This window comes from Penicillium taxi, assembly GCF_028828555.1.
Source record: "Penicillium taxi strain IBT 34144 chromosome Unknown utg000002l_segment0_segment0, whole genome shotgun sequence".
Classification (NCBI taxonomy): Eukaryota; Fungi; Ascomycota; class Eurotiomycetes; order Eurotiales; family Aspergillaceae; genus Penicillium; species Penicillium taxi.
The window spans coordinates 1,872,461-1,899,011 of record NW_026643204.1 but is presented as its reverse complement, the minus strand read 5'-3'; the positions used below and the strand labels follow the sequence as shown (position 1 = coordinate 1,899,011).

Genomic DNA, 26,551 nt, shown 5'->3' with positions numbered 1-26,551 from the left:
ATGTCCTTGTGCAAGACTGCTGCCTTGATCCTAGGATCAGCTGCTTTAGTAGCCGGCCACGGCTATGTAACTGGTGCAGTTGTTGACGGCACCTACTACACGGGATATCTCATCAATGAATTTCCATACGAGACTAGCCCACCAGAGGTCATTGCCTGGTCTGAAGATGAGACTGACCTGGGTTACATCGATGGAACTGGATACTCAAGTGCCAACATCATTTGCCACAAGGATGCTAAGGCAGCAGCTCTGGAAGCTCCCGTCAAGGCCGGTGGCAGTGTCGAGCTGCAGTGGTCCACTTGGCCCTCCAGTCACCATGGTCCTGTCATTACATACCTAGCCAACTGCAATGGTAATTGTTCCAGCGTGGACAAAACCACCCTGGAGTTCTTTAAGATCGATGAGGGCGGCCTCATCAACGATGACACTGTTCCTGGCGAATGGGCCTCCGACAAGCTGATCGCCAACAACAACAGTTACACTGTTACCATCCCAAGTAGTATCGAGTCGGGAAGCTATGTTCTGCGTCATGAGATTATCGCTCTCCACTCCGCAGAGAACAAGGACGGTGCCCAGAATTACCCTCAGTGTATCGACCTCGAGGTGACGGGTGGTGGTGACGATAAGCCTACTGGTACCCTGGGTACCGAGCTGTACAAGGACACTGACCCTGGTATCCTGGTCAACATTTACTCCTCCCTGAGCACATACAGTATACCCGGCCCCGCTCTATATACTGGTGCTGTTTCCGCTTCGGGTTCTACTACCTCCCCGGCCTCAGTCGTTGCATCACCCACTACTGTGCCCTCGATTGTTGCTCTGAGATCTAGTACTTCACTGGATTCCATTACATATATTGTAAGTATCAATTCCTATACCTTTTCGCACCTAGATACACGGAAAGCTTTTACTATTCAAAAGTCAGTTACAAGTTTTCTTGAATGTACTTACAAAATTTTGCAGTCCACTTCCACCGTCATAACGTCCACCCCCAGTGCCACCTCGAATTCTGGTGGCGCTACAAACGTTGTTAAATCCAGCTCCACCACAGCTAGCCCTACTGCATCTGGCTCTAGCCAGGTGGCTTCCAGTGACTATGTTGCTAGTGATTGGAGCACATATCTGAGTTCTCTAAGCGCCGACGACATCCTTAGCCTTCTGCACCAAACATTCAAATGGATAGTCACCGAGAAGAAGCACGCCCGGGATATCATGAGCTAAATTCCCCTGTGCACCTTGGAATTGTCGTCTACAACAATGGTTCATGGTAAATATGATAGTGTTTTTATATCTTATGTATCTTCAGAAGTTGGGATCTGGTATCTCGGCTTTTTCTTTTCTGTTCTTTTCTTTTCTTTTCTGGCAAGGTCCACATCAATGAAGTATCTAAATAGGTATCTTAGAGAAGTGACAACCAAAGTTCTTGTTATTCATTATTGTCGGAGATGTTACGACTCGTGAGATCAGACACTCCCTACACATTGAATGAAAGCATATTCACTTATCTACTTTTATAAACACCCACTACATCTCGCAGTGAAGCTCTTAGATTTTGTATAAAGATTGACTTAGAGATTTCGACGACTCCGAATACAAAGTGTTCCAAAACTTTACAGGGAATACCTAGTGGAATAATGAATGCCGAGGGTCAGGTACCGTATTTCCCGAGGTCAAAGATGTGAGAGTGTTCAACCTTGGAAGGCAGTAAAATAACAGACAGCTCGATGACATGATCTCGAGGTTTTCATAGCTCGTAAAATCCCAGAGCCTTTGAAGACCTCGGGAGACATGTAAAGCTTGGAAGTAACCTTAGAAATTCCTAGCATGTTAGAGATGGAGACACATTTCCCTGCTGTATTTCCATAATAGCGTGCAAGCGACCATCTCGGCTGTAGGCAAGTACCAGAAATTTTATCCTTCAACCTTACCTAGGTAGAATCCCTGTTAATTTAGACCCAGTAGATGAGAAATTATGTTGTGACATCAACATCGGTTGGTGAAGCCATCGAGGTGCCCGTATATTCTAAGGGGTTACATCCATATATGTCGTTGTTACGACGGGCGGCACAGAATATTCCCATCAAGGGTCTTAACACCCTTGGACTGATAATATTATTCTATATTGGAGTTCATGATACCTGAGAATTGACAGACACACTAGATACATACATAGATAGATAGACAGGTAGTGATTGATGGTGATATGAAACGATCACCCCCAAGGCTGCATCCCCAGGGCCAATTCATCGATATAGATATCATTAAAGGCTAAAAAAAACTTGGAATGCAAGAATTGCAAGTCTTGGAGGCTACCAGGGCATCGGGGGCTTGTTATTTATTCCTGAGAACCTTCTAAGGATTAATTTGAATTTTTCCCAGGGTGCAGTTCTATGCTATGGCCGTGATGTGGTGTTTAAAGAAGTTGGGACCTACTGTAATCATCGTCTATGATATTATCAGGACACCAAGGCAATCAGAACTACTCAGATATCTGTCTTATGGACCTAGTCCGACGAAAATATCTCAGCCTAAGTCTTCCAGGGCCAAAGTGAGAAGCCGGCCCTGGCTTCGAAGGTTCCGAGGCTCTAGCCTTCTGCCTACTTACGAAGCAGGTAAGAATCTTTGTATAGTCATGAATTTTCGGAGCTACTACGATGGCCAGGTTACGACTATGGGCAGGATATGCTACATGAGACTCTTGTGATGTCCATGTAAACTCTAGCACTTCAATTTGAATAATAGAGAAGAACATCAAGGAACGGGCAGTGTCCTTCAAATCATTATATTTATTCGTATTAGCGTCAATTCGATGCCGTAGTAGTTAGTGTACAGTAAAGCCTTCCGAGTCAACGGGTTTATATTTTCTGCGTCCTAATTAGGATTGGATAAGGTATCTAGGCTCTAAGAGCCTAAGCTAAGGGCAAGCATGCGTCTAGGTCTAGCGGGTACCTTAGGCGCAAGCTTGGGATGTGGAGAACATCAGCTATTTTTTCCCATCACATCGACCTCCAAGATTGATCATCAACCTCGCATAATTGAATCTAAGCTGGCCTGCATCTTTGACCAAAAGATAAAGGCTTCTAATTTCACTTCTATCTTTATTACTATTCTCTTCCTTCTCCATAATGTTCAAGAAAAAACCCACAGTCAGTGATTGCTCCCCCGCATTGCCCCTCCTTGACCGCATAAATAATTCTGACTTGTTATCAGATCAAGAATTTGTCTCCCTTGCGATCTTCTGATCGGAGGAAGATTGCAGACCAGATTATCAGCGATTATGAGATATCCGCTCCTACAAATCCTGCCACGACCTCCGATGCTTCCCCTGGCCCAACCTCATCCTTGAACCTGACCGCAATTCGAAACTCACTCCTCCCAGAAAATGTGTTGACTGCACGCTTTACCACAACTGCAGGTCCAGATTTACAAAAGGTCCAAGGCATTGTGTACGTTGGCGCACATTCGGACGAGGACGAGCGAGTGTTGTGGTTTAAGGTGGAACAAGGGCCTGGCAGCAACAAGCGCCTCTATCCGACTGTCTACACTCTCTGGCGTTATGCAAACTTGCTTCCTTTGCTATATACCCCGGAGATGGTGATGCAGAAGCTTCGTGGTGGAGCAGATCTTATGACTCCCGGACTTGCAAATGAACCACCTTTCCCCGAGAAGGCAAAGCAGGGAGCTGTGGTTGCTGTTGCAAGTCTGGATAGCCATACTGTACCACTCCTCGTGGGCATCTGTGAGATTGATGTCTCCGCTCTAGGGAAGGTCCAGGGTACCAAGGGGCATGCTGTTCGGGGTATTCACTGGGAAGGTGATGAACTTTGGGCCTGGAGCGCTTCATCGCGTCCTGGACGGCCAGCTCCCGAGTATCTTCAGGGATGGGACGAAGAGGTCGAGGAAGTTACAGAAGCAGCTGGTGGCTTGACACTGAAAGATCAAGAGGAAGAAATTCCTACCAATGATGACATTGATGACTCTGCAGAAGAGCCTGTCACCGAGGAACAGGAACCAACAACGAAAGGTAAAGAGTTCATCTATTCATCCAAGATATTGGAAGTCCTAACCTATTAACCAGACATCGACGATGCATTTGTCAATGCCTTTGTCTTCGCCCTTTATCAGCTCAAACAAGACAATCCCACTGCTACGAACCATAATCTCACACTCCCAGTCTCAGCCTCAATGTTGATCGCCAACTTAATCACCCCCTACCTTCCAGTATACTCATCACAGCAGGCGCAATTCTACAACATTAAAAAGACCAGCTGGAAAAATGTCAAAAAGTTCATCAAGCATCTTGACAAACTGAAACTGGTCAAGTCTAAAGACCGCAATGGCCAGGAAACAGTGATTTTGGATGTCGACTTTGATGATCATCGCGTGCAGAGATTTGTTCCTTATAAACTACCCTCAGCCGATAGCTCTAACAAGCCAGAAGGCAAGAAGACTGTTGTCACAGATGACGCAGATCCATCAGTGGGACAGACTCTCACAATCCAATCTCTTTACCGGCCCACAGGGAAACTCATGCCAGATATCTTCCCAGCGCTCTCAACCGCCAACACCAAAAACTATTACAAGCACGCCGAAGTTTCTAGTCACCTAGATAAGTACCTCCAGGCTCAAGACCCACCTGTTGTTGCACGTGAAAACCGACGCATCATCACTCTGAACCCGTTCCTCGCAAATACCATTTTCACCTCCACTTCCTCCGATGATCAAAGCACCCTACGACGCGGAATGGTTACTCGAGATGCCCTGCTGAAGCGGCTGGTGGAAGATCCCTCCCTACTTCAACCATACTACGCATTTCTGAAGCCTGGTCAAACCCTAGCGGATGTGAAGCCCAAGTCAGGAACCCCGCCCAAAGTATCAGTTATTCTCGAGAAGCGCACAGGCTCAAAGACCGTTACTAGAGTGAGCAATTTAGAGATCTTTGGTATTATCCCTGCTGTCCTGGCAGAGGAGCTACAGAAGAAGTGTGCTAGTAGCACTAGTGTGACACAGGCTGTTGGTGCTACAAAGGGCGTGATGGAGGTTCTCGTTCAAGGGGACCATCGCAAGATCTTGGACACGGCGCTCACGCGCCGTGGATTGAAAAGCCAGTGGATATCGGTAGTGGATAAGACCAAGAAAAAGAAATAGCATGTTTAAATAGTGATACAAGTTATCAACTATTGAATTGGATCTCTGACACACTTCTACCAAAATACTGCCCTTTCAAGGCGTAAACACCTAATCAAAGAAGCTCTATTTCACCAATTTCTATATCGGTGAATACCAAGATATTTGTGCAGTTTGTCATGCTTACATGGCTCTCATAAAAATTTATTTACTTCTGAATAACTTCATGAATCGCAAGTTGGTAATCCCAGGACGAAGAAAGTTGACAAAATGACGCCTTAGCCAAAAGTCATCCACTGAACTTGAAAAAACAGTAGGATTTGGAATTGGCTTCCATGCTAAATACGCACATTTTCTTTCTCTACCCCTAATTTTGGATATACTAAACATATATGGTTAATACTATTCTGATCTCTGATCTTGGATAATGGTGTTGTAATGTATGAACCACAAATTCGTAAATACAGAGTGTAAAATACTGAAAATACCAATTTACAATCCAGAGAATTCCATTGTATCAATTCAGGTCTTGGCAACACATCGCATTCCATTTCTATCGATTGAAAATCGCAGTACGAATCACTATCATTTAGTAATGGAATGCTATTATGTGTACTGGTAATAGAAATTTGTCTTTTCTCGCTTATTAACGAGAAGCCGCTTTTAAAAAGAAAAAGAAAATACAAAACTCTACTTTTTGCGGAAGAGGCGAGAGAATATTGCTCGTCTGCGATGTCGGACAGCTTGAGAACCTGGGTCGGAGGTCGCTAGGGTGTTCTCTTGCATGGGGCCCTCTGCGTTGTCATGAGTTGCTTGAATAGGTTGAGCAGATGAGGAATAACTGTTTCTGCGCCAACTATTAAGAATAGATATCGAGGAAAGGGTATCTGGGTGATCCGGGCCTAGTACTTGGCTGCGTAGTCGGACACATTCTGTCATCAACTGCGAAGCAGCGTTGTGCTCCTCTAATGACTCCAAGGTGTACGCATGGTTGTTCATACTGGTCAGAGTATCGGGATGTTCGGGCCCAAGCACCTGTTTGCGGGTATTCATGACCTGCACGTTGAGCTTTTCAGCTTCGTTCCATCGCCCTTGGTTCCAGTAGGTCAATGCTAGATTGGCCATACTGCTCAGAGTATCGGGATGTTCGGGCCCAAGCACCTGTTTGCTGGTATTCATGACCTGCACGTTGAGCTTTTCAGCTTCGTTCCATCGCCCTTGGTTCCAGTAGGTCAATGCTAGATTGGCCATACTGCTCAGAGTATCGGGATGTTCGGGCCCAAGCACCTGTTTGCTGGTATTCATGACCTGCACCTCGAGCTTTTCAGCTTCGTTCCATCGCCCTTGCTTCCGGTAGGTCGCTGCTAGATTGGCCATACTGGTCAGAGTATCGGGATGTTCGGGCCCAAGCACCTGTTTGCTGGTATTCATGACCTGCACCTCGAGCTTTTCAGCTTCGTTCCATCGCCCTTGCTTCCGGTAGGTCGCTGCTAGATTGGCCATACTGGTCAGAGTATCGGGATGTTCGGGCCCAAGCACCTGTTTGCTGGTATTCATGACCTGCACCTCGAGCTTTTCAGCTTCGTTCCATCGCCCTTGGTCCCCATAGGTTAATGCTAGATTGGCCATACTGGTCAGAGTATTGGGATGTTCGGGCCCAAGCACCTGTTTTTGGGTATTCATGACCTGCACGTTGAGCTTTTCAGCCTCGTTCCATCGCCCTTGGTTCCAGTAGGTCAATGCTAGATTGGCCATACTGCTCAGAGTATCGGGATGTTCGGGCCCAAGCACCTGTTTGCGGGTATTCATGACCTGCACCTCGAGCTTTTCAGCTTCGTTCCATCGCCCTTGGTTCCGGTAGGTCGATGCTAGATTGGCCGTACTGTTCAGAGTGTCGGGATGTTCTTGACCAAACAACTCTTTCCTCACTTCGGTCGACTTCTGTGCCATTTTCTCGCTATCGGGGAAATTCCCCTTTTTCAGTGCAAACCATCCTGCTTCATGAAGCAGGGACGCCCATTCTTCTAATTGGATTTCGGTTTTAGGTTTCTGCTTCATAGCATGTAGCACATGAGTGAATAATAATTCGCATGTTGGCCAATTCTCGATGCCGCCTGTTGGAAAATTGCTTGAAAGTCGCTGAATGAAGTCTCCATGCCATCTTTCATACAGTTTGTGCGACTTAAGCCACTCTTGCATCGCTAGCTGGACTAGTCGGTGCATTTCAAGATTCTTTCCATCCACATTAACGGAAATCATCGAGAAATCTCTGAGTACTAATATATCATCTTCAAGTGCGTCGACCTCACTATGCTCACTTTTCCTATCCTCCTGCTCATCGTCTCGGAGTAAATAGTCAGGAATTCTTTGTCGATCAAAAAAGCTCATCAGAGATAATAAATCGGCTGAGGTAGGCCTGATTCTTTGAATATAATCAAAGGAGATCTGCCATGTGATAAGGATCGAGTTCTTAGCCTCTGGGTCTCGGCGAAGGTGACCCCCCTCATGATCAAGGAGAGAGGTCTTCTGGTGGTCACTCTCCTGGAATTTGTCGAGATACTGTCGGACTGACTGTCGTGGCGCTCTTCGCCTTATATAGGCCGCTGCTTGCACAATCGCAAGTGGCATAAACTCAAGTGCTGCAATCAGTTGAATGATATCATCCTTTTGTGTTAGGGTGCCAAACTTTTTCTCAAAAAGTGCTAACGCTTGAGATTCGTCCATTGGCTCGACTAAGATAATTTCCTCCTCTTCCACTATTTGTAAGGCCACGCGCCTACTCCGACTTGTGATCACGATAGAGCCTCTAGATAGCTGGGAAAAGTATGCCCAGATCGACCGATCTAGCTTACTTTGATCATCTGACGTAATTAGTGGGATTTCATGAAGGAATTGGTCATCATCAAGATTATCAAAGACGAGAATCCATATATGCTTCTCATCCTGTAGCCAATCATGAAGGAGTTTGAAGATGTTCGCCTTGGGATCCTGCCGGCCAGGGATCTTGGCTCGGTCGGCAATCTCTCGGCAGCTCTGCTCGAATCGACTTTTATTACTCGCGTAGATCCAGAAGATCCACGTCTCGGTAGATCTATCTCGAACTCGATGACAGTGCTCAATAGCAAGTTGCGATTTTCTGTTTACTTATTAGTAGTCTCGAATCCGCCCGCTATTCTTCAACTTACCCAACGCCACCTAGACCGACCAGTGCGATGCGAGATCCAGGTAATAGGCCTCTCCCTTCTAACTGATCAAGTAGCGTCCCACGATTAACAAAGTCTAGGTCGCGACGAAATGGAATGGTTGAAAGAGGGGCTGGTGGGGTGTCCGGTCGCTCTAGGTCATTATCAGTGGAGTTAACCTAAGGGGATCTTGTGAAACCAACCTGGGGAATGATAAATTGAACCATGATTAATCCCCACTTGGAGCCCTGAGTTTGGACCACCTTGAAAAGTAACCGTAGACATTAGAAGTGTTAGGTTTGTATTGAGGATGCTGGAGCAAAGTCCAAATCTCAGGGCACCCTCAGCCGCACCGCCAGGTGACCAGGGCGCTAAGAGTCTTTCGTGCATTCTATCTTTAGAATAAATCTAGTATTATGTAAAGTGAAGTTGTATAAAATCCCCTTTTCTCATCCAAGGCAAGCCATCTACAAAGTAGAACCCTATATAAGCCTCCCTTTAGAGTTTAGCATGTGTGAAAGGAAGAGAAGTCTGTGCTCATCATATTCTTTACTACAAAGTACTGGCCCATAGGAGCCCCCAAGTCATCGTCTACTAAGTACTGTAATTGGAGAAGAAAGGGGAAAAGAGTGAGATTGGTAAAATATTGGCAGCAAATTCCCTCTTACTAATACTTCGCCTACCCACTCAAATAACACTTGTTGAATGATCCACTGTTCTACGCATCCTTGAGTACATGCATATTTTCAGATATCCCAACGTTATTGGTTAATCAATATTCAAGATTATTTAATCGTACACGTTGTAAATAAGTATTAGGGTCCTGATACGTGATATCTATTTCAGACTAAAATTAAGATAGGGAAGAGGAAAAATACTGCATACATAGATTTACAGTTTGATTTAATCTACACCTGCCGGGCTGCCACCAGTTGACCTACCTGTGCTAGGCATGCATCCAGAACCTTGGAGCCCTTGAATCCTCTATTCACTACAACAACTTTCACTGAAAATTACTTTCGCTCTTATTAATTGTTACTTGGTTTGGGATAAGTCATTGTCTTCTCAAGCTTACAACTCAACAGCTATCTCCGTCTACTGAATTTGATATCACTGGAGCACTATTCAACGAATCTTCCTCCGATATCGATTTGGGATACTGGGCTATGCCTTTCCATGTGTGTTCAAAAGTCATGTCAGCAGTATCCAGAGTGACACTCTAGATCAATCTTCAATCGCCTTCGTGGACGATATCCTGATTGCTATAGACCTTCGCGGATAACGCCAGTCTTGCCGATTCATCTCCCGAAACGTTGATCGATACACTGAGTTAGATGAAAAACGAGAAATGCACACTAGCTACTAATTACGGTAACCTGATCCGAAGTGCCACATTCTTTACTATGGATGTATGTACCTTCCTCATATCCAAACAGTACACGACGGGTATGACAATGAAGGACCACTCATTTCAGCATATATAGAGTGTCAATCAATTTCGAATGTCCACGTGGGGTTGATATTTTGACTACCGAAGTGGATGGAACGACCTCTTGAAATTCTTTTAAATCCCGCCAGCATTCATGAGAATCACCAATGGTGCTTCTTATGCTCTTCGCACTTACGATCCTTGAATAGCGTAGCGGTATCGAGAACAGTTCCGTTGGAGCTGCTAATAAACTCATGGGTGAGATGAGTGCAGTTGTGGAAGGTGAGCTTACTCCATCCATAAGCAGTGTCCTGAGCATATCGAGAGTAAGGCTGCAAGGGCATCTTCAGCGAGTCCAGGCCATCGTAGTGACCGGCAGCACCGTTAACAATGTACCACGGAGCACTGGGGTTGTTCAACTCGTTGGGATCAACGTTGAAGTTGCTGATAGGGGCGTTGCGCTCGTAATAGTGGTTGTGACCAGCAAGAACGAGATCAACGTTATATTGGATGAAGAGAGGCTCAAAGACTTCGCGACAGTCTTCGCAGATGGAGCTGGTCTTGTTTTTTGCATTGGCGTACCAGGGACGGTGGCCGGCTTTGAATGGAAATTGTCAGTTGTAATCATATCGGACTACTGAATCTAAGGAAACATACCGGCTATGATCCATGGGGTCTTCTTGCGATCAACAGACTCCAGATCCTTCTGGAGCCACTTGATCTGAGCATCTTTCAAGGCAAAAGGTCCAGTCTCCTCTCCCTCAGTTCCGCCATCCTCATCGGGACCGATGAATCCATGACCGAGATCAGTCTCTGTATCCAACTGAATGTAATGGACCATACCGCTGTCGAAAGAGTACCAGAAGTTACCCACGCCACCAGACTCGCTGCTTGGCATGCGGAAGTGGTTACGGTAGCCAGTAAAGTTGGTCTGACCGGGCATACAGATGGAGACATTGTACGAGATGTTGTGTACAGAGTCGGTAGTACCACCATTATCACCTATTGGCTGTCGTCAGCTTCTTGCAGAACATAACGTTGGATATTTGCGCCGAGTGTAACTTACAGTTGGCCTCATGGTTACCAGGGCCAACCATGTATGGTTTCTGCGAAGTGATAGGCTCCATCTGATCGTAGAATTGATTCAGAAGCGATTCATACACTTTGTAGCCATCGGCAATGGTAGTGTTTGGGAGGAAGCCTTGAATCTCCTCCTTGAGCCAGTAATCAGCGTAGGCAAGGTCACCGGCTGTGAGATAATTTGATTAAAAAATATTTTGTGTGGTGAAGGAATTATTTAACAGGAGCCATGGAAACTCACGGTGCCACAAGAAGTCAGTGTCTGTTCCCTCATTCTGGAGAGACTGCTGGGTGTTATGGTCACCAATTTTGAGAGGACTTCCACCACCGGTGGTGGTCAGGCCGTCGGCACTCATAACACCCATGTCAATCGCCACAGCAATTGAATATGGGGTCTTGTCTCCTTTAGGGCGGACAGTCTTGAAAGAGTATGGCTCCTTGTCCTCACTATGCACGGGGAGGTAGTAGTAGGTAGTACCAGGCTCCAGACCATTTAATTGAACATGATTGTTGTAGGTCAAAGAGGTTTCATAAGTCACCGAAACATCTGACCGAGCAACATGATCCAAATGCTTGGGGTTACGGCCATAACGGACAGTAGGTTTAGACAGCTTAGAGTAGGTATTCCAACTGACCGTCATGCCATTCTCACCAGCATAGGCCAGACGCACTTGCATTGGGGAAATCTCATCGCTAGATTGATAAATTGGTTTTCCAGCAATAAGAGCCGGAGCCGCCAAAGCTGCTACAACGGAGAGAAGATGAACCATTACCTCCAAGTAAGTGGAAATTGACTCGCGAGATTTACAATCACAAATAATTTGGTGGACGGGCACACCTTTATACATTATGGTGGGGTGATACACATAGCAAATTTTAGGAATTAATATACCACATGATACTCCATACATTGGGAGGGAGGTTCCGTGAAAATGAAGTGATTCCATCGGAAGTATAGAGAGACACGTGGAAAGCGTTGGTCGTATCATAGGCGGATCCAGGAACATAGAGCTACATAACTACTAGTCCATATTCTTATACTTCCAGCGAGAGAAGATGATATAGAAGTCATACTATTGGCTGGATTTTACTGTCTACTGTCTAGTTACCCCTGGACCCTTGAAAGTCTATATTCGGATAATGAAGAGATGAGCACTAGATGCACCGGCACCGTCAAATTGGATAATTTTCATGAGCACGGTCTTCATCTGGTGGATAAGTAGAAGAAGGTATTTATTGCCATTTGGAAATTAGGAGAATGTGCCGATTAGGGTCGGTGTCCAACTTTCTGTTCTTCTCATAACCAGCCCCTTCATAACAACAGCAAAATCACTTACCCTAGTAGTGGGCCCTCGCGTGGCGTATCCAACTTCCCACTTTTTTACTTTTGTAACTGCACTAATCGTTCGTTGGAATATGCCTCCTAAAGAAGATCAAATTTCTCTTGCCATATCTGAACTAAAACCAGGTCAAATATGTTCGGTAAAGGCAGCTACTGTCTATGGTATCTCAAGCTCTACCCCCAACATCGAATCAAGGTTACGCAGCATCGGCTGCCCACATAGATCAAAACGGCTGTCCCTAGACTAAGAGGCATTTTTAGTTAGATGGATTATTGAACAGGATCCTTGGGGATTTCTTCCCTCTCATATACGTGCGCATGAGATGGCTATCCTACGATCCGGCGGACATTGACAGGTCCGCTCACTCCGGGCCACTCTCCCTACCTTACGGGGTTGAGAACAGGTAATCCCAAGAAATGCTACGCTACCCACTCCTCCAGTCGTCGATACGAATCAACGCCAACACCTGGTAGCTACTCAGAAATCGTAGTGTAGTCTCTCAAAAAATGTGTGTAGTGCATAGTATTCCTATGAAGATGGGAATCATGGGATTCTCAGGAAGGCTTGCGCTTATTAACTGGTCCTTCATCAACATAGGTTAGTTAATTAGAAAAGCTTGGCTGTCAAAGTCTATTCAACAGGATCCATGTGTCAGTTGTTTAGTAGACAAATCGATGCGTCTAGAATTCATAAAACATAGCTAGTAGCTATCTAGGAGTTATACAATCTCTTTTCTCGTATTGAAGGGTAATAAGACATACTGTCTAAATATATTTGGTCTATAGATAAGTGAAGGACTACTTATCCTAAGTGTCTCTACAACTCTCAATTTTCACCAAAGCCAGAAAGAAACTTATTTTATGTTGAATCGCAGGAATAGGTATTGATTGCGAAGAAGATCAGTCCACTTAGTAAAATCGTTAGACCCTCTATCATTTTGAAAGGAAAAAAATCCTTAGACCTTATTGTTTCAAGATATTTTGGTCCCTGATTAGCTATATACGACCTCTAAGAATGGCTAGACCTCAAATCTGATAGAACTACAATGCTTAAATACCATATTTCTTCCCTGGGGTGGTGGACGGTAGCACCACTGTGGTCTCGCGCGTCAATAGTGTCCGGCTTTGCGTTGAGTAGTAAACTGACAATCTTACTCATGCGTGATGGAAGCTCATCTGAATAAAATCCATGAATCTTCCTCTTCAGTCAAGATACAATGCAGCGGAATCATTCCTTCATCATCAAGTACAGACACCATCTCTATAAGGTCAATATCACATGGATGGTCCGTCAAGGCTAATATTGTACCTTCCAAATTCAAATATAAAGCCGCCATATGTAGATATGTCACTTTCTCTCCATAATACGACATTCGAGCATGAATATAAGCCCTCTTGATAGTAAGACGCGATATCATCTCGTAGCTCGCAAAGGAAGCTATCATTCCGAGAAGAGACTCGTACCTCTTCTTTCTCATAGATATTAAACTCTGACATGGAGCATTCATTCACTACCCAAAAGCCAGTTGAGTAAATTTCTCCCATCGATCCCGAGTCTCACGTATTATTTGATGAACATTGATAGTACTCAATCTCTCCTCTATATGATGATCAAATTTATGAATGCATGTTGTGATAAGAATCAGCCTCTTCCAACGAAGGCGTGATGAGATTGGAACCCGTGTACCAACTATGCAACGTCCCAAGAGGCGGGTCAATGATTTGGTAACTATAAGAGCATTTTCTGATTTGCTGCAGTACAAGGTTCATTCACAAGAGAGATGTTGTTGCGGTAAGATACTCCACCAGAGACCTCATAGGTAACCGAAAGATAGTCTTGGATCAGTATGTGTAGCGCATCCAACACTGTCATAAACTGTAGCACGAACAGCCTTTCGTCTTGCAATGTGTGATAATCATTGAAGATATGCACATATAGGCTATCAATGTAGGAATGAAAAGCCGCTAGATCATTCCCCGGATGATTTCACGCAAAGGATTTTGCCGGGAGTATTCTTACACAGGTGATCTGTCTGTGCCATAGAATGCGGACGATTAATCCTGGCCTTTAGGATCATTGCTAAGCTAATGAAAGGAGATTTATGCCATTAAACAAGAAAAAAAAAATAATAGTACATTTGTGAGAGAAGAGCTGAAAGGGGGAAGATAACTGTTTTTATAATTGGATTCGGAGGCTTTTGGTGCTAGTCGCGTAGCTAGTGTATTTCAATTAGTTATCGTTTACGCTGCTTGAAGTGATTTAGTTTGACGTTGTCCTCTCTATTGTTGTTGAGATACGAAGTGAGATTTATCGCATTTGATATCATGGCCTCGAGGTCATTGGAAGGGCTATCGAGGGTGAAGCACTAGAGCACTCCTATAACATTTGATTGAGACAAGCCAGTAGTATAACAAAAGATGTTTGCTAGAATGACGAGGTTCCAAGGGAGGTCAAGAGAAGATGTTGTAGTACTCCGGAGTCTCGGATGCGTACCTCCGGTAAAAGCTTCAATATGAGTGGGGTAAACACGCTAGATTACTAAGGCGTCATAGTAGTTTCACCCCACCCAGAGTCTTGCTGTCCTCTCTTTCCGAGTATTGATAATATATCCATTGAAAAAAAAACAAGTCCTTGGATTTCGACCGAAATGACTGTTTATCACATTGGTAAGCCTCGAATTGACCCAGATTCATCCCCGCACCCCACCTTAGTAGGCTGAGTGCGGGTGTATTCATTTAGACGACTGAATAATATGTTAGTTCTCTTCCGCCTCAAGGCCGGCGTGACCCCAGCTCAGGTTGAGAGCTGGGCTACATTAGCTAGGAACATGGTTGGCACAGTCCCAGGTCAGTTATCATCCATGCTGTCAGAAACAAAGGAGTCATAGACTTATGAGGTGGAAACAGGCCTTGTCTCCTTGCAAGCCAATACTCCGCTGCCTATCTGTCTCCCCCGTGCTAAAGGCTTTGACATGGGCCTTGTGGCTGTTTTGGAGAAGCCAGAGGATATCGCAACTTACGCTGTGCACCCAGCTCATCTCGAGTAAGTCCAGCAGTCCTGATTCAATGACTTAACGTGGACTGACAGCGTTCTATAGAGTTTCGAAGGTGAGGGAGGAATTGTGCGAAGATACCCTGGCTTATGACATGGAGTTTTAAGTCGTAAATATGAGATATTTGTTATCTAGTTCAATTTATAAGATTGACTATGCTTTGATAACTCCACCGTAACATTGCAAGACAAAAGAATTACATTTCATGGAATTTAAGAAAAACATGTTGATAACTAGGTATGGTTCACCATAAACGCCATTAGGAGCCACTCCTATTTCACATCCCAAAATGGACGGTACTATTGCACTCGCTTTTGAATATCTTCTAGCAAGACACTGGAAATATCAGAACTGGCAAGATGTTATTCAGTTCTCCATTTACTCCGCAGTCTCAACCTTCTTGCTGGGGCGGTCGCTGCTATCGTCTTCCCGTTCACGCTTGTTGTGGGTTTTCAAGACGGGGACACCGCTGTGAGAATTAAATCGTTAGTTCCATTATCATCCACTGTCATTAGGAAGAATGTATTGCTTACCGCTCATCTCTCTTCTGGCGATCGCGGCTCTCGCGCCAGTCACCACGATCTTCGCGATCACGACCGCGACCACCACGACCGCCGCGACCACGGCCTCCACGACCTCCGCGACCTCCGCGACCTCCACGACCTCCACGGCCTCCACGACCGCCGAAAGTGGACTTAGCCGGCTCCATCCTACCAGCCTCGATATCGGCAATTTTTTCGTCACAGTATTCCTTCTTGGTTTTGATAAGGAGGTCTTCACCCTCCTTCCATTGTGGCTTCTTCTCCAGAGCTAGGAATTCGGCTTGCTTTTCTTCGGAGTCGAACTCAACGAAAACACTGCCCTTGAAAGACTTGTTGGCGGCAATGCGGCGAAGGCGGACAGACTGAATAGGACCGTAGGGTGCAAAAAACTTCTCAATATCCACTTGGGTCGTGGGACCCTCTTCACCGAAGCCCTTGACGTAAATACTGCGAGGCATAGACTTGTCTTCCCAGACCTTCACGCCATTATTCTGGTGTAGCGGCTTAGAAAGAGCCACCTTGCGCTTAACAGCTTTGTCGTCATCAACGAGATCGAGAGTCTCGGATGTCTTCAGTGCCTCGACAATGGCACTGACTGGCCCGAATCGGCGCATCCGCATGAACGACATGATAGTGGTAAGCGGCACGGCTTTGTTGTCGGTTCCTCCGACTTGCGACATCATAAATTTGTCGATAGGAAGGTTAGAGTCGGAAAAGTAGAATTCAACCTGCTTACGAATCTCGTCATGGTCTGAACTCTTCTCCAATTCAGTCTCGTCGGACTTGGTAACGTTGGCCTTGTCGGCCGATTCAGACTTCTGAGCGAGCTTAGAAGCCTCGGCAACGATGCGGGCTTCCTCGGTGTCTTCTGTATTGGCAGTCTCATTCACAACATTATCAGTCTCCTTGAGCTCAGCATCGACAGCCTGAACACTCTCGGTGGCTTCCGCAATCACGTTGGTGGGCTGTTCTTCAGCCATGGTTGAAACGATTAAAAGATTCACACAAATTGGAAAGTGGATGGAGAGGAAAAAAAGAAGTTAAAAAAGGAATGAAAAGTTCCCAAAAGTAAACAAGTAAGGAACTTGAAAGAGGACGTAACTAGAAAGCGCTGCGGGCAATAATTTTTTTTTTTTGACGCCGATAGCTCCAGTAATGCCTGAGGCTGAAGCACTAACCCAAGTTGGAGTTCTGCATTCGACGTCCTTAGTCATCGACTCAAATGAGTGCTGAGTCATTCATTCATTGGTAGTTAACTAAAGTAAATCACATACAAGCGGCGCACACATGCGAGTGGCGCACCCAGGACACCATAATAAACTCGAACAAATTGAATATCATATGTCAACAACCACCCGTTGAATTGACTTCAACTCTTGAGTTTGGATCATTTATAGTTGATAAAATAAAAATATAGAAGAAGGAATATAATATCGTCAATTAAAGTGTAGTTAAAGCTAAGATAAATAAATTACATCGTAATTTATGGTATCACTATAATCCATCTAATTAATTTACTTAAAATGAATGAGATCTTTATAAGGATTCTTATCATTTTATCTCACCCAGTATTGATTCTTATGAGAGTTATGGTTGTTGAGATATGATATTTAATTTATTCGATTTTACTATGGTGTTCTAGGTGCGCCACTTGGTTGTGTGCGCCGCTCGTATGTGATTTACTTTAGATAGTTAGCTAACTAAATAAGTAAATATTTATTTATTTACTCCGTAGTTAGCTATTTATTTATAGAAGTGACAGCACTAGGAGTCCAACTGGAGTCCAGGAAGATACTGTTCACATATTTCTTGTTTGACCGTTTTAGTATCTTGTTGAGATGAGAGGACTCCTAAATTTGATTTCTGTAATCCAAAAAGGCTTGGAAGTTATGAATAATTAGAGCGATGAAAATAAAGCTACAGGATCTATAGACGCAAGCTTCGTTTTGTATAAGGCATGCGCTCAAGTGTTGTTCAGTGGATACCTAGGCAATAGTTTGTTTACTTCGAACCTACAAAATGACGTTTGGATATTTCAAATATCTGAATTACTGAATATATTAGACTTCAAACAATCAGATCCACGGATAAAATCCAATGACAGCTGAAATTTTCCTTAACTCTCAATCAAATGTGAGAATCAATTTAGAAGTTCTACACCTAACTTGCTTGGTTGTCGTGCCTGCCTTCTAACCTGCTCAGGTAGATGACTACATGAACCCTCTCTTCTCTCCACTACCAGACTCCAGTCTTCCAATCTTCCTAGTCGTCATCTGCCTATTACCTCTGACTTGCGACCTTCACTCCATAATTCATTCTTCATTATTCATCTTCAAATTTTCATCCTTAAATCGCCTGTTCTCGGAATGATCTTATCACCTCATCCAACCCTGTGAGCTCAGAATCTGCGCATCAGCTAACTCCTCACCAGACTAACCATTTCTCAATTGAGCAGATAGATGATAGATCTCGCGACTTGACAACATGGAACAGTACGCATACTCAGTGGCTTCCCCAGGGGTTTCAGAGCAATGGCCGACTAGGGATGTATGTGCAACGTTCTTATATTATGTTGCTGTTAGTATCTAACGTTGTTTTACAGATTGTCTTCATGTCGATTATGGGCCCGTTAATGGCAGCGGCCTTCTTTGAGTGGTTCCTATCGCTTGGTGCGTTCATTTACTGCCTGTTCAAGGTATACCAGAAGGCCGACCATTGGTCAATTAGGGCTATGGCGGTGGTGATGTTGATTTTGTTCACCGTGCTTCGGTAAGCTAAAGGAATCTTGGAGGAATACTCAAACTAACAATTAGTGCCCGCCGATAGACTTATTTTCCTTCCGATAATGATCATGACTCTGCCGCTGCCACCCCAGATCACAAAATACTTTCCACCAAACTTGGTGTGGTTTCTGCAGTGGTTCGCTTTCTGGGCTTTCTCGATACTGCTCATAGGACCATGGCTCTTTTGCATTTACAGACTTGTCACTGGCTCGTTGGGAAGAACGAAGAGAATCAAGGAAGTGCTCGATGATCGGACCGCCCCGAAGACCGTGGTCGTGATACCCGTGTACAAGGAGGGACCTGAAGTCCTCATCAAGGCCATCAATTCCGTAGTCAACTCTGATTACCCGTCCGCTTGCATTCATGTTTTTCTTTCATACGACGGCGCCGCAGTTGACGAATCTTACTTGCGAGTCATTCACTTTCTTGGAATCCCTGTTGCGATGAAAATCTACCCTGACAGTATCGATATCATTTACAAAGGAATTCGGATCACAGTCTCTCGTTTCAAACACGGTGGAAAACGACATTGCCAGAAGCAAACTTTTAAACTCATTGACAAGGTCTATAAGCAGTATTTGAAACGACACGATGATCTTTTTCTCTTATTTATTGACTCTGATTGTATCCTGGACCGGTATTGTCTGCAGAATTTCATGTATGACATGGAGCTCAAACCTGGTAGTAAGCGTGATATGCTTGCCATGACTGGTATCATTACCTCCACCACAAGCAATAATTCCATCCTCACGATACTTCAAGACATGGAATACATCCACGGTCAGCTTTTCGAACGCTCGGTTGAGTCTAGTTGTGGAGCTGTGACCTGTCTACCCGGAGCACTGACAATCCTAAGATTCTCGGCCTTTCGCAAGATGGCCAAGTATTACTTCGCAGATAAGGCTGAGCTGTGTGATGATCTGTTTGACTTCGGAAAGTGTCACCTTGGAGAGGATCGCTGGTTGACGCATCTCTTCATGATCGGCGCAAAGCAACCATACCAGATTCAGATGTGTACAGGTGCCTTTTGCAAGACGGAAGCCGTTCAAACTTTTAGTAGTCTGCTGAAACAACGACGTCGCTGGTTTCTGGGCTTCATCACTAATGAAGTGTGCATGATTACTGACGTTCGACTTTGGAGGCGTTATCCACTGCTTTGTCTAGTCCGTTTCATGCAGAACACCGTTAGAACGACTGCACTCCTATTCTTCATGATGGCGCTTTCTCTGATGACAACCTCGAAGAGAGTGACTGATATCCCAGTCGGTTTCATCGGTATCTCTTTCGGTCTCAACTTCTGTCTGATGTTCTACTTCGGCCTTTGCCTGAAACGATACAAAGCTTGGCTTTATCCATTGATGTTCATCTTCAATCCATTTTTCAACTGGATCTATATGATGTACGGGATTTTCACCGCGGGGCAGCGGACTTGGGGTGGGCCTCGAGCTGATGCAGCAGCCGCAGACTCCCATACCACTCCCGGGGAAGCTATTGCAATTGCAATAAATCAAGGCGATGAATTGAACGTGGATGTGGACACATTCCGTACAAGTCTGGTGCGCCGACCATCCGTGCCGGTTCGCCCTTCAAATCATATCGATGGGCGATTTGCACCCGCTAAGCAGATCCTTGATGGATTCTATGTTGACAGTAACAGCAATAGCGTGCTCACACCACTGCACACACCACTGCCTAGTGTCCATCGATTGAACATCCCAGATCAGTTTAGTAATTCGGTAGACTCTCTTGCTAGCGGCTCTTCAGACGCTTTCTCCATGTCAATCTTCATGCAGACCCCTAACGTGGAACGTCTGATGAACTTGGAAGACCAACGGAAGTTGCATTGTGCCCGCCAATCTCTCGTGTCGGAAAATATGCCAGTCACCGCCAATACGGAGGATGAGGCAGGTCCCACCTGTGACGAAATCTGGTCTTCTGCAGACGATCCTTTCCTGGTTGTTCAAGGAACAGCCCATACCCCGGCTGTGACAGTCCATGGTGATTTAAGCGATTCTACTTCCGAACATCAAGAGAGCCTGTTCCAGCGCATTCATCACAATGGTCCGTATGAGATGGTCTAATCAAACATGAATGGCAAGACACAGGTTCCATTTGGGCCGCTTCAGCCAGTCAAGTCTCTTGAATATCATTTCTGCTCTCTGACGTCAAGATCAGTTTCTTTTATTAGTTCCACTTTTTTTAGTCTGCCTTGTTCTTTCGTGTTTCGTGTTTCGTCTTTCAATACGCTTATATATGAATTATGATTGGATTCTCCTGGGATATCGACAGGAACCATGCTCTGAATTTGGCAGCTTTCAACAAGATACCCCTTATTAAATGGTAATTCTTAATTGGAAATGGTGCCTGAATCTTCTTTCTTACCAAGCAATTCTTAGCCAATTGAATCAGACAATTTTATCTCTCCACCAAGGGCGGTGTAAGTGAACATTTTTCTGCCTGTTCTAAAAAGACGGTGAGAGGGAGAGATCAATCTAGCAAGCACTGGAAGGTTCGATGAGTCCTCGCACAGTCCAAATGGCAAATCCGATCCTATATAGCCCCAAATAAAAGTAGTTGAATTGTAATTACTTCATAGAATAACGCTAATCAGTCTGTGTTTCTATTCAAAACTTGCCATAAATTCAAGGCCTAGGCGAAGTACTGATTAACTATCATTCCCCGCCAATAATAATAGTGGAGTGGCGTGCAAATTCTCCCCTCCAAACTTCTTTCCGTTCTTATTAGAATCCTTTCTTCCTCCATTCTCTCATCCACCTTCATCCCCCTCTACTTATCCCTCCCTTCCTACCCACAATGTCTGTTGTCGGTATTGATTTCGGTGCCCAGAGCACCAAGATTGGTGTTGCCCGGAACAAGGGTATCGATATTGTGAGTGATTTGCCCCGCGGAATCTATTCATGATCTCACCGTGCCTGACCTGCGTTTATATGCGCGTCAGAATCATAATGAATGAGTACTAATCAGAGTCTTGAATATCTAGATTACTAACGAGGTTTCCAACCGACAAACTCCGTAAGTTTTCGCGACCGAAATCACCCAGAAACTTGAAACATCAAAATGCTAATGGAAAATTTGTGCCCAACAGTTCCCTCGTCGGATTCACTGCCCGCAGCAGAGTCATTGGTGAGGCTGCCAAGACACAAGAGACCTCCAACTTGAAAAACACCATCGGGTCTCTTAAGCGCCTCATTGGCCGCAGTTACAACGACCCCGATGTCGAGATTGAGAAGCAGTACACCAGCGCCAGCATCGTTGATGTCAACGGCCAGGCAGGTGTCGAGGTCAACTACCTTGGTAAGAAGGAGAAGTTCACTGCGACCCAGCTCGTCGCTATGTACTTGACCAAAATCAAGGATATCACTACCAAGGAGCTGAAGGCTAAGGTTCCCATTTCTGATGTCACTATCAGTGTTCCTTCCTGGTTCACCGACATCCAGCGCCGGGCTATGATCGATGCGGCTGACATTGCTGGTCTCAATGTGCTCCGTCTCGTCAATGACACCACCGCTACCGCCATCGGTTACGGTATCACCAAGCTCGACCTTCCCGGCCCCGAAGAGAAGCCCCGCCGTGTCGCCTTTGTCGACATCGGCTACAGTGACTACACTGTCAGCATTGTCGAGTTCCGCAAAGGTGAGCTCAACGTCAAGGCTACTGCTTTCGACCGTCACTTCGGTGGTCGTGACTTCGACAAGGCTCTGACTGAGCACTTCGCCGACGAGTTCAAGGAGAAGTTCAAGGTTGACATCCGCACCAACCCCAAGGCTTACTCACGAACCATCGCCGCCGCCGAGAAGATGAAGAAGGTGCTCTCCGCCAACCCCCAGGCCCCTCTCAGCATCGAATCTTTGATGGAGGATGTCGACGTCCGCGCCCTCGTCAAGCGTGAGGAGCTTGAGCTCATGGTAAAGGTCCTCCTGGACCGACTTACCGTTCCTCTGGAGCAGGCCCTTGCTGATGCCAAGCTGGCTGTTGAGGATATTGACTTTGTCGAGATGATTGGTGGCTCCACCCGTGTTCCCGCCATCAAGGAGACTATTTCCAAGTTCTTCAACAAGAATCTCTCATTCACCTTGAACCAGGACGAGGCTATTGCCCGTGGTTGCGCTTTCTGCTGTGCTACCCTCTCCCCTGTGTTCCGTGTCCGTGACTTCGCTGTGCACGACATCGTCAACTACCCCATCGACTTCACCTGGGAGCAATCCCCCGAGATCCCCGATGAGGACACCAGCCTCACTGTTTTCAACCGCGGCAATGTGATGCCTTCCACCAAGATCCTTACTTTCTACCGCAAGCAGGCCTTTGACCTCGAGGCCCGCTACTCCAACCCCGAAGACATGCCCGGAAAGATCAACCCCTGGATTGGCCGCTTCTCCGTTAAGGGCGTCCAGGTCGATGCCAACAACGACTTCATGATCTGCAAGCTCAAGGCCCGCCTTAACTTGCACGGTATCCTGAATGTCGAGTCCGGATACTACGTCGAGGACGTCGAGGTTGAGGAGCCCATCCCTGAGGAGGGTGATGTAAGTGTCTCCAGCAAATTATTTCATCCCACGGTTTTTGATCCGTACTAATCGTTTTCTCAATAGGCCATGGATACCGAGGACAAGGGTGAGGAGCAGCCCAAGAAGACCCGCAAGGTGAAGAAGCAGGTCCGCAAGGGTGACCTGCCCATTTCAGCCGGCACTGGCGGCATCGACCAGACCACCAAGGACGCCCTCCAAGAGCGTGAGAACGCAATGTATATGGAAGACAAACTTGTTGCCGAGACTGACGAGAAGAAGAACGAGCTTGAGGCTTCCATCTACGAGCTCCGTGACAAGATCGACGGTGTCTACTCCGAGTTCGCTAACGAAGACGAGAAGGAGAAGCTCCGTGCCAAGCTGATGACCATTGAGGTGAGCATTCAACCTCCAATTCCATTTATGACTATTTACTAACGTCTTGCTTCACAGGACTGGCTTTACGAGGAGGGCGAGGACACCACCAAGTCCGTCTACGTTGCCAAGATGGATGAGATCCGCTTCATTGCCGGTCCCATCATCCAGCGCTACAAGGAGAAGGTCGAGGCTGAGCGTGATGCCATCCTGAAGGCCGAGGCTGAGGCAGCTGCCAAGAAGCGTGCCGAGCTCGAGGCTAAGAAGGCCGAGGAGGATGCCAAGAAGGCTGAGGAGGCCAAGCCCGAGGGTGACGCCGAGATGAAGGATGCCGATGAGGCTCAGTAGATTTTAACGCACACGTTTTATTTTCGATGTTGATTTTTATTCGGACCGGGGTGTTGCGTAAAGCGACCGGCCGCATGATGACGAAAAGGCTCAGATGATTTTCACCCTAGACCTGATCCACACGATCAGATATCATTTACAATTTATTTTTTTGCCCCCATAACCTAACGGCCAGCTATGAAGTAGTGATCGACCAATAGCATAGATCTGAAACTTGCCATTAGAATAAGGCTTTAATCTGTAACACGACTTTAAATAACCCTAATTTTTGTGTGACGTAAATTTCAAGCTTTCCATGACCTCGTGGGATCCGTGGTTCGCGGCTCATGGTTCTTGTATCTGATGATTCATCACTATACCGTTGCATTCATACAGTACTCAACAACGACGTACGAAATCTATGTACATTGATTTATTAGACTGTAAATACGCGTATATTAGGTGGTATCAAAGGGTAGTCCATATATGGAAACACGTCGTGTGCAGCGCGGGTGGGGAATGAATAAAATTGTGCATAGATGAGGCGCTAAACTAGTAACTTGCTAGAAGCTTATTCACATCTGTCAGCTTCGATTGGAAAAAGAAATGAGTTTCTATTTCCATATCATGAGTATCTAGTACTAGGTAAGTTGTAACAAGGTATCTAGGTAACAAAAGCTAACTAGGATCACCCCCTAGAGTGAACTGGGTTGAACGGGGTGGGTACAACACCGAGTGTGGTAAAGAGGCACACGATAAGGGGGGACCAAGGGGGCGCGCACTCTGACATCTCCCCCCGGATTCTTCGTATTCGCTGATTTTGTTTAATTTTTTTTTCTGCTACTTATTTGTTATATTCAATTGGTGCCCAACTGAAACGACTCATACGTGTTTATAAGCTCAACCCCTCCCATTCACGTTACACCCCTTCCCTTTCTAGCCCAAATCCCGATTTCTCTATCAAATTCCCAGTTCTTGGCAGGTGATATCCGGTACAAGCCGCCCCGCCTGAGGTCACCAGAGCAGGTTCACTTACGGCTTCTTTTTCCATATGATTTTACCTCGGATTGGTCAATCATCCGATAAGTCTATGATTCTGGGACCTTGCCGGATCTGACTTCTTTCACTCCAATTTCTATCAATTCTTCCATCCTCTTCTTCTTCTCACAAGCAAATCAACCTCTGAATTCAACCCTTGGATATCACTTGACAGGGGTATTGAATAAAAAGTGCATACGCTCATATATAAGCCACCAACCCAGCTCCAGCATGAGAACCGGAAGCCCTATCCGTGATTCTTCCATATATTAGAACCTGGGATTCGTCTGTCCATCGTCCCAAAGTCCGTTGGACATGCAGTGGCCTGTCTTACTAGTCGCCGTCCCTGTATTCTGGTCCACAGTGGTAGCAGCACTTCCGACCTCCTCAGACGACAACGTCCATACTGCCCAAACCATCCCATATATCGACCCCACACTCACCGATCCGCTATGGTTAAAATACGGCCTGAATGCTTCGGCCGAATATAAATATTTCCATGAACCTGGCAGGGACGATATCCTCGGCCACTATGATTCCAGATTCTTCACCAAGCCTGTCGGCGACGCCAGACGCTCAGAAACACTCACCCACATGATCCGCGCATACCTCAACTTTTTCAATGAGAATAATCTAGAGACTTGGATTGCTCACGGCACATTACTAGGCTGGTGGTGGAATGGAAAGGTGAGATTTTTTCCAACTTTTTCCGTCGCATCAGATAAGATCGCTAAAATTTGAGAGGGAAAAAATAGATTCTTCCTTGGGATTGGGATGTAGATACCCAAGTACCAGAAACCACCCTTGCCTATCTCGGAGATCACTTCAACCAAACACTCGTCGAATACTCTGCTCCTGACAGCGCTGTCGAGCGCAGATATCTAATCGACATCAACCCTTGGTCCCGCCAGCGCGAGCGAGGAAAAGGCCACAATATCATCGATGCGCGCTGGATCGATATCGACACTGGTCTCTACATCGACATCACCGGACTGAGCAGGCTAGAACCGGAGAAAAATCCCGATATCTGGCAGTGCAAGAATTTTCACAAGTACAATATCGGTGAAATATACCCTCTACGATGGACAACTTTCGAGGGCGTTTCGGCCAAGGTTCCGTTCCAGTACGATTATAACTTGATCGAGGAGTACTCTCGAAAAGCTTTGACAAATACAAAGTTCCAGAAGTGAGTTTTTTTTCACCATATTATCCGAGGTTCTATATATGGACGATGGTACTGACTTGTCGTAGTCATACTTGGTTGCCGGAGCTTGCAGAGTGGGTTCCTGATAAGACTATTGCTCGATTTGCCCATCATTCACCCGATGAAGATGACGAGAGACAATATGAGTGATTGCACTCTACGGAGTGAGCTCGACAAAAACCGAGACCGAGTCTGTTCAGTGTTTAGTCTATCCATATGAGAAGGACTCCTCGTCTTTATCTGCGTGACCCTATCAACCCCTTGGAAGACTGAACGGAGTTTGTCGGTCTGCCCGCTGTGATGCCATGGCCGATTCATTCCGGTTTAACTTGTACCTAATGTTTTTGACCGCTGATTTTGGTTTGATGTTGACTCGATGATATCTACTCGACATGATGCTTGGACATGTTTGCGCGTTTTCACTTCTTGTATATGCATTTTTGTTGGAACCAGCTGGTATACCTGGGCCGTTGCTGCTTATTTTTTTTAATTTGTTCCTATACCTTTGGCATATATTACTATCACTTGGGCGGGAGGTTTGTGAAA

The 26,551-nt window shown here is 45.7% G+C and overlaps 9 protein-coding genes across 9 annotated transcripts; 6 read left to right on the top strand and 3 right to left on the bottom strand.

Moving 5' to 3' along the window:
- N7495_002647 (AA9 family lytic polysaccharide monooxygenase) lies at positions 1-1,221 on the top strand (the record flags this gene model as incomplete). The annotated part of the gene is made up of 2 exons (XM_057205316.1): positions 1-858; positions 964-1,221. 2 exons carry the CDS (start codon positions 1-3, stop codon positions 1,219-1,221), a joined length of 1,116 nt encoding a protein of 371 aa, XP_057065923.1.
- Positions 1,222-3,125: 1,904 nt separating this feature from the next.
- N7495_002646 (putative RNA binding protein Ligatin/Tma64) lies at positions 3,126-5,148 on the top strand (the record flags this gene model as incomplete). Its single annotated transcript, XM_057205315.1, has 3 exons — positions 3,126-3,146; positions 3,211-4,024; positions 4,079-5,148. 3 exons carry the CDS (start codon positions 3,126-3,128, stop codon positions 5,146-5,148), a joined length of 1,905 nt encoding a protein of 634 aa, XP_057065922.1.
- Positions 5,149-5,817: 669 nt separating this feature from the next.
- N7495_002645 (P-loop containing nucleoside triphosphate hydrolase protein) lies at positions 5,818-8,594 on the bottom strand (the record flags this gene model as incomplete). Its single annotated transcript, XM_057205314.1, has 3 exons — positions 5,818-8,263; positions 8,313-8,463; positions 8,513-8,594. 3 exons carry the CDS (start codon positions 8,592-8,594, stop codon positions 5,818-5,820), a joined length of 2,679 nt encoding a protein of 892 aa, XP_057065921.1.
- A 1,305-nt stretch (positions 8,595-9,899) lies between these two features.
- On the bottom strand, positions 9,900-11,495 carry N7495_002644 (purple acid phosphatase family protein; the record flags this gene model as incomplete). Its single annotated transcript, XM_057205313.1, has 4 exons — positions 9,900-10,336; positions 10,396-10,740; positions 10,805-10,987; positions 11,060-11,495. The coding sequence occupies 4 exons, from the start codon at positions 11,493-11,495 to the stop codon at positions 9,900-9,902; spliced, it is 1,401 nt and encodes a 466-aa protein (XP_057065920.1).
- A 3,313-nt stretch (positions 11,496-14,808) lies between these two features.
- Positions 14,809-15,319, top strand: N7495_002643 (Dabb family protein; the record flags this gene model as incomplete). The annotated part of the gene is made up of 4 exons (XM_057205312.1): positions 14,809-14,827; positions 14,921-15,007; positions 15,068-15,203; positions 15,259-15,319. 4 exons carry the CDS (start codon positions 14,809-14,811, stop codon positions 15,317-15,319), a joined length of 303 nt encoding a protein of 100 aa, XP_057065919.1.
- Positions 15,320-15,591: 272 nt separating this feature from the next.
- Positions 15,592-16,735, bottom strand: N7495_002642 (tRNA maturation protein LHP1; the record flags this gene model as incomplete). Its single annotated transcript, XM_057205311.1, has 2 exons — positions 15,592-15,682; positions 15,747-16,735. The coding sequence occupies 2 exons, from the start codon at positions 16,733-16,735 to the stop codon at positions 15,592-15,594; spliced, it is 1,080 nt and encodes a 359-aa protein (XP_057065918.1).
- Positions 16,736-18,239: 1,504 nt separating this feature from the next.
- chsD (chitin synthase D) lies at positions 18,240-20,619 on the top strand (the record flags this gene model as incomplete). The annotated part of the gene is made up of 3 exons (XM_057205310.1): positions 18,240-18,302; positions 18,358-18,524; positions 18,582-20,619. 3 exons carry the CDS (start codon positions 18,240-18,242, stop codon positions 20,617-20,619), a joined length of 2,268 nt encoding a protein of 755 aa, XP_057065917.1.
- A 733-nt stretch (positions 20,620-21,352) lies between these two features.
- Positions 21,353-23,784, top strand: hsp88 (Hsp70 chaperone Hsp88; the record flags this gene model as incomplete). The annotated part of the gene is made up of 5 exons (XM_057205309.1): positions 21,353-21,427; positions 21,540-21,571; positions 21,645-23,082; positions 23,149-23,457; positions 23,515-23,784. 5 exons carry the CDS (start codon positions 21,353-21,355, stop codon positions 23,782-23,784), a joined length of 2,124 nt encoding a protein of 707 aa, XP_057065916.1.
- Positions 23,785-25,116: 1,332 nt separating this feature from the next.
- N7495_002639 (putative mannosylphosphate transferase (Mnn4)) lies at positions 25,117-26,155 on the top strand (the record flags this gene model as incomplete). The annotated part of the gene is made up of 3 exons (XM_057205308.1): positions 25,117-25,488; positions 25,557-25,987; positions 26,053-26,155. 3 exons carry the CDS (start codon positions 25,117-25,119, stop codon positions 26,153-26,155), a joined length of 906 nt encoding a protein of 301 aa, XP_057065915.1.
- Between the last annotated feature and the right edge of the window lie 396 nt (positions 26,156-26,551).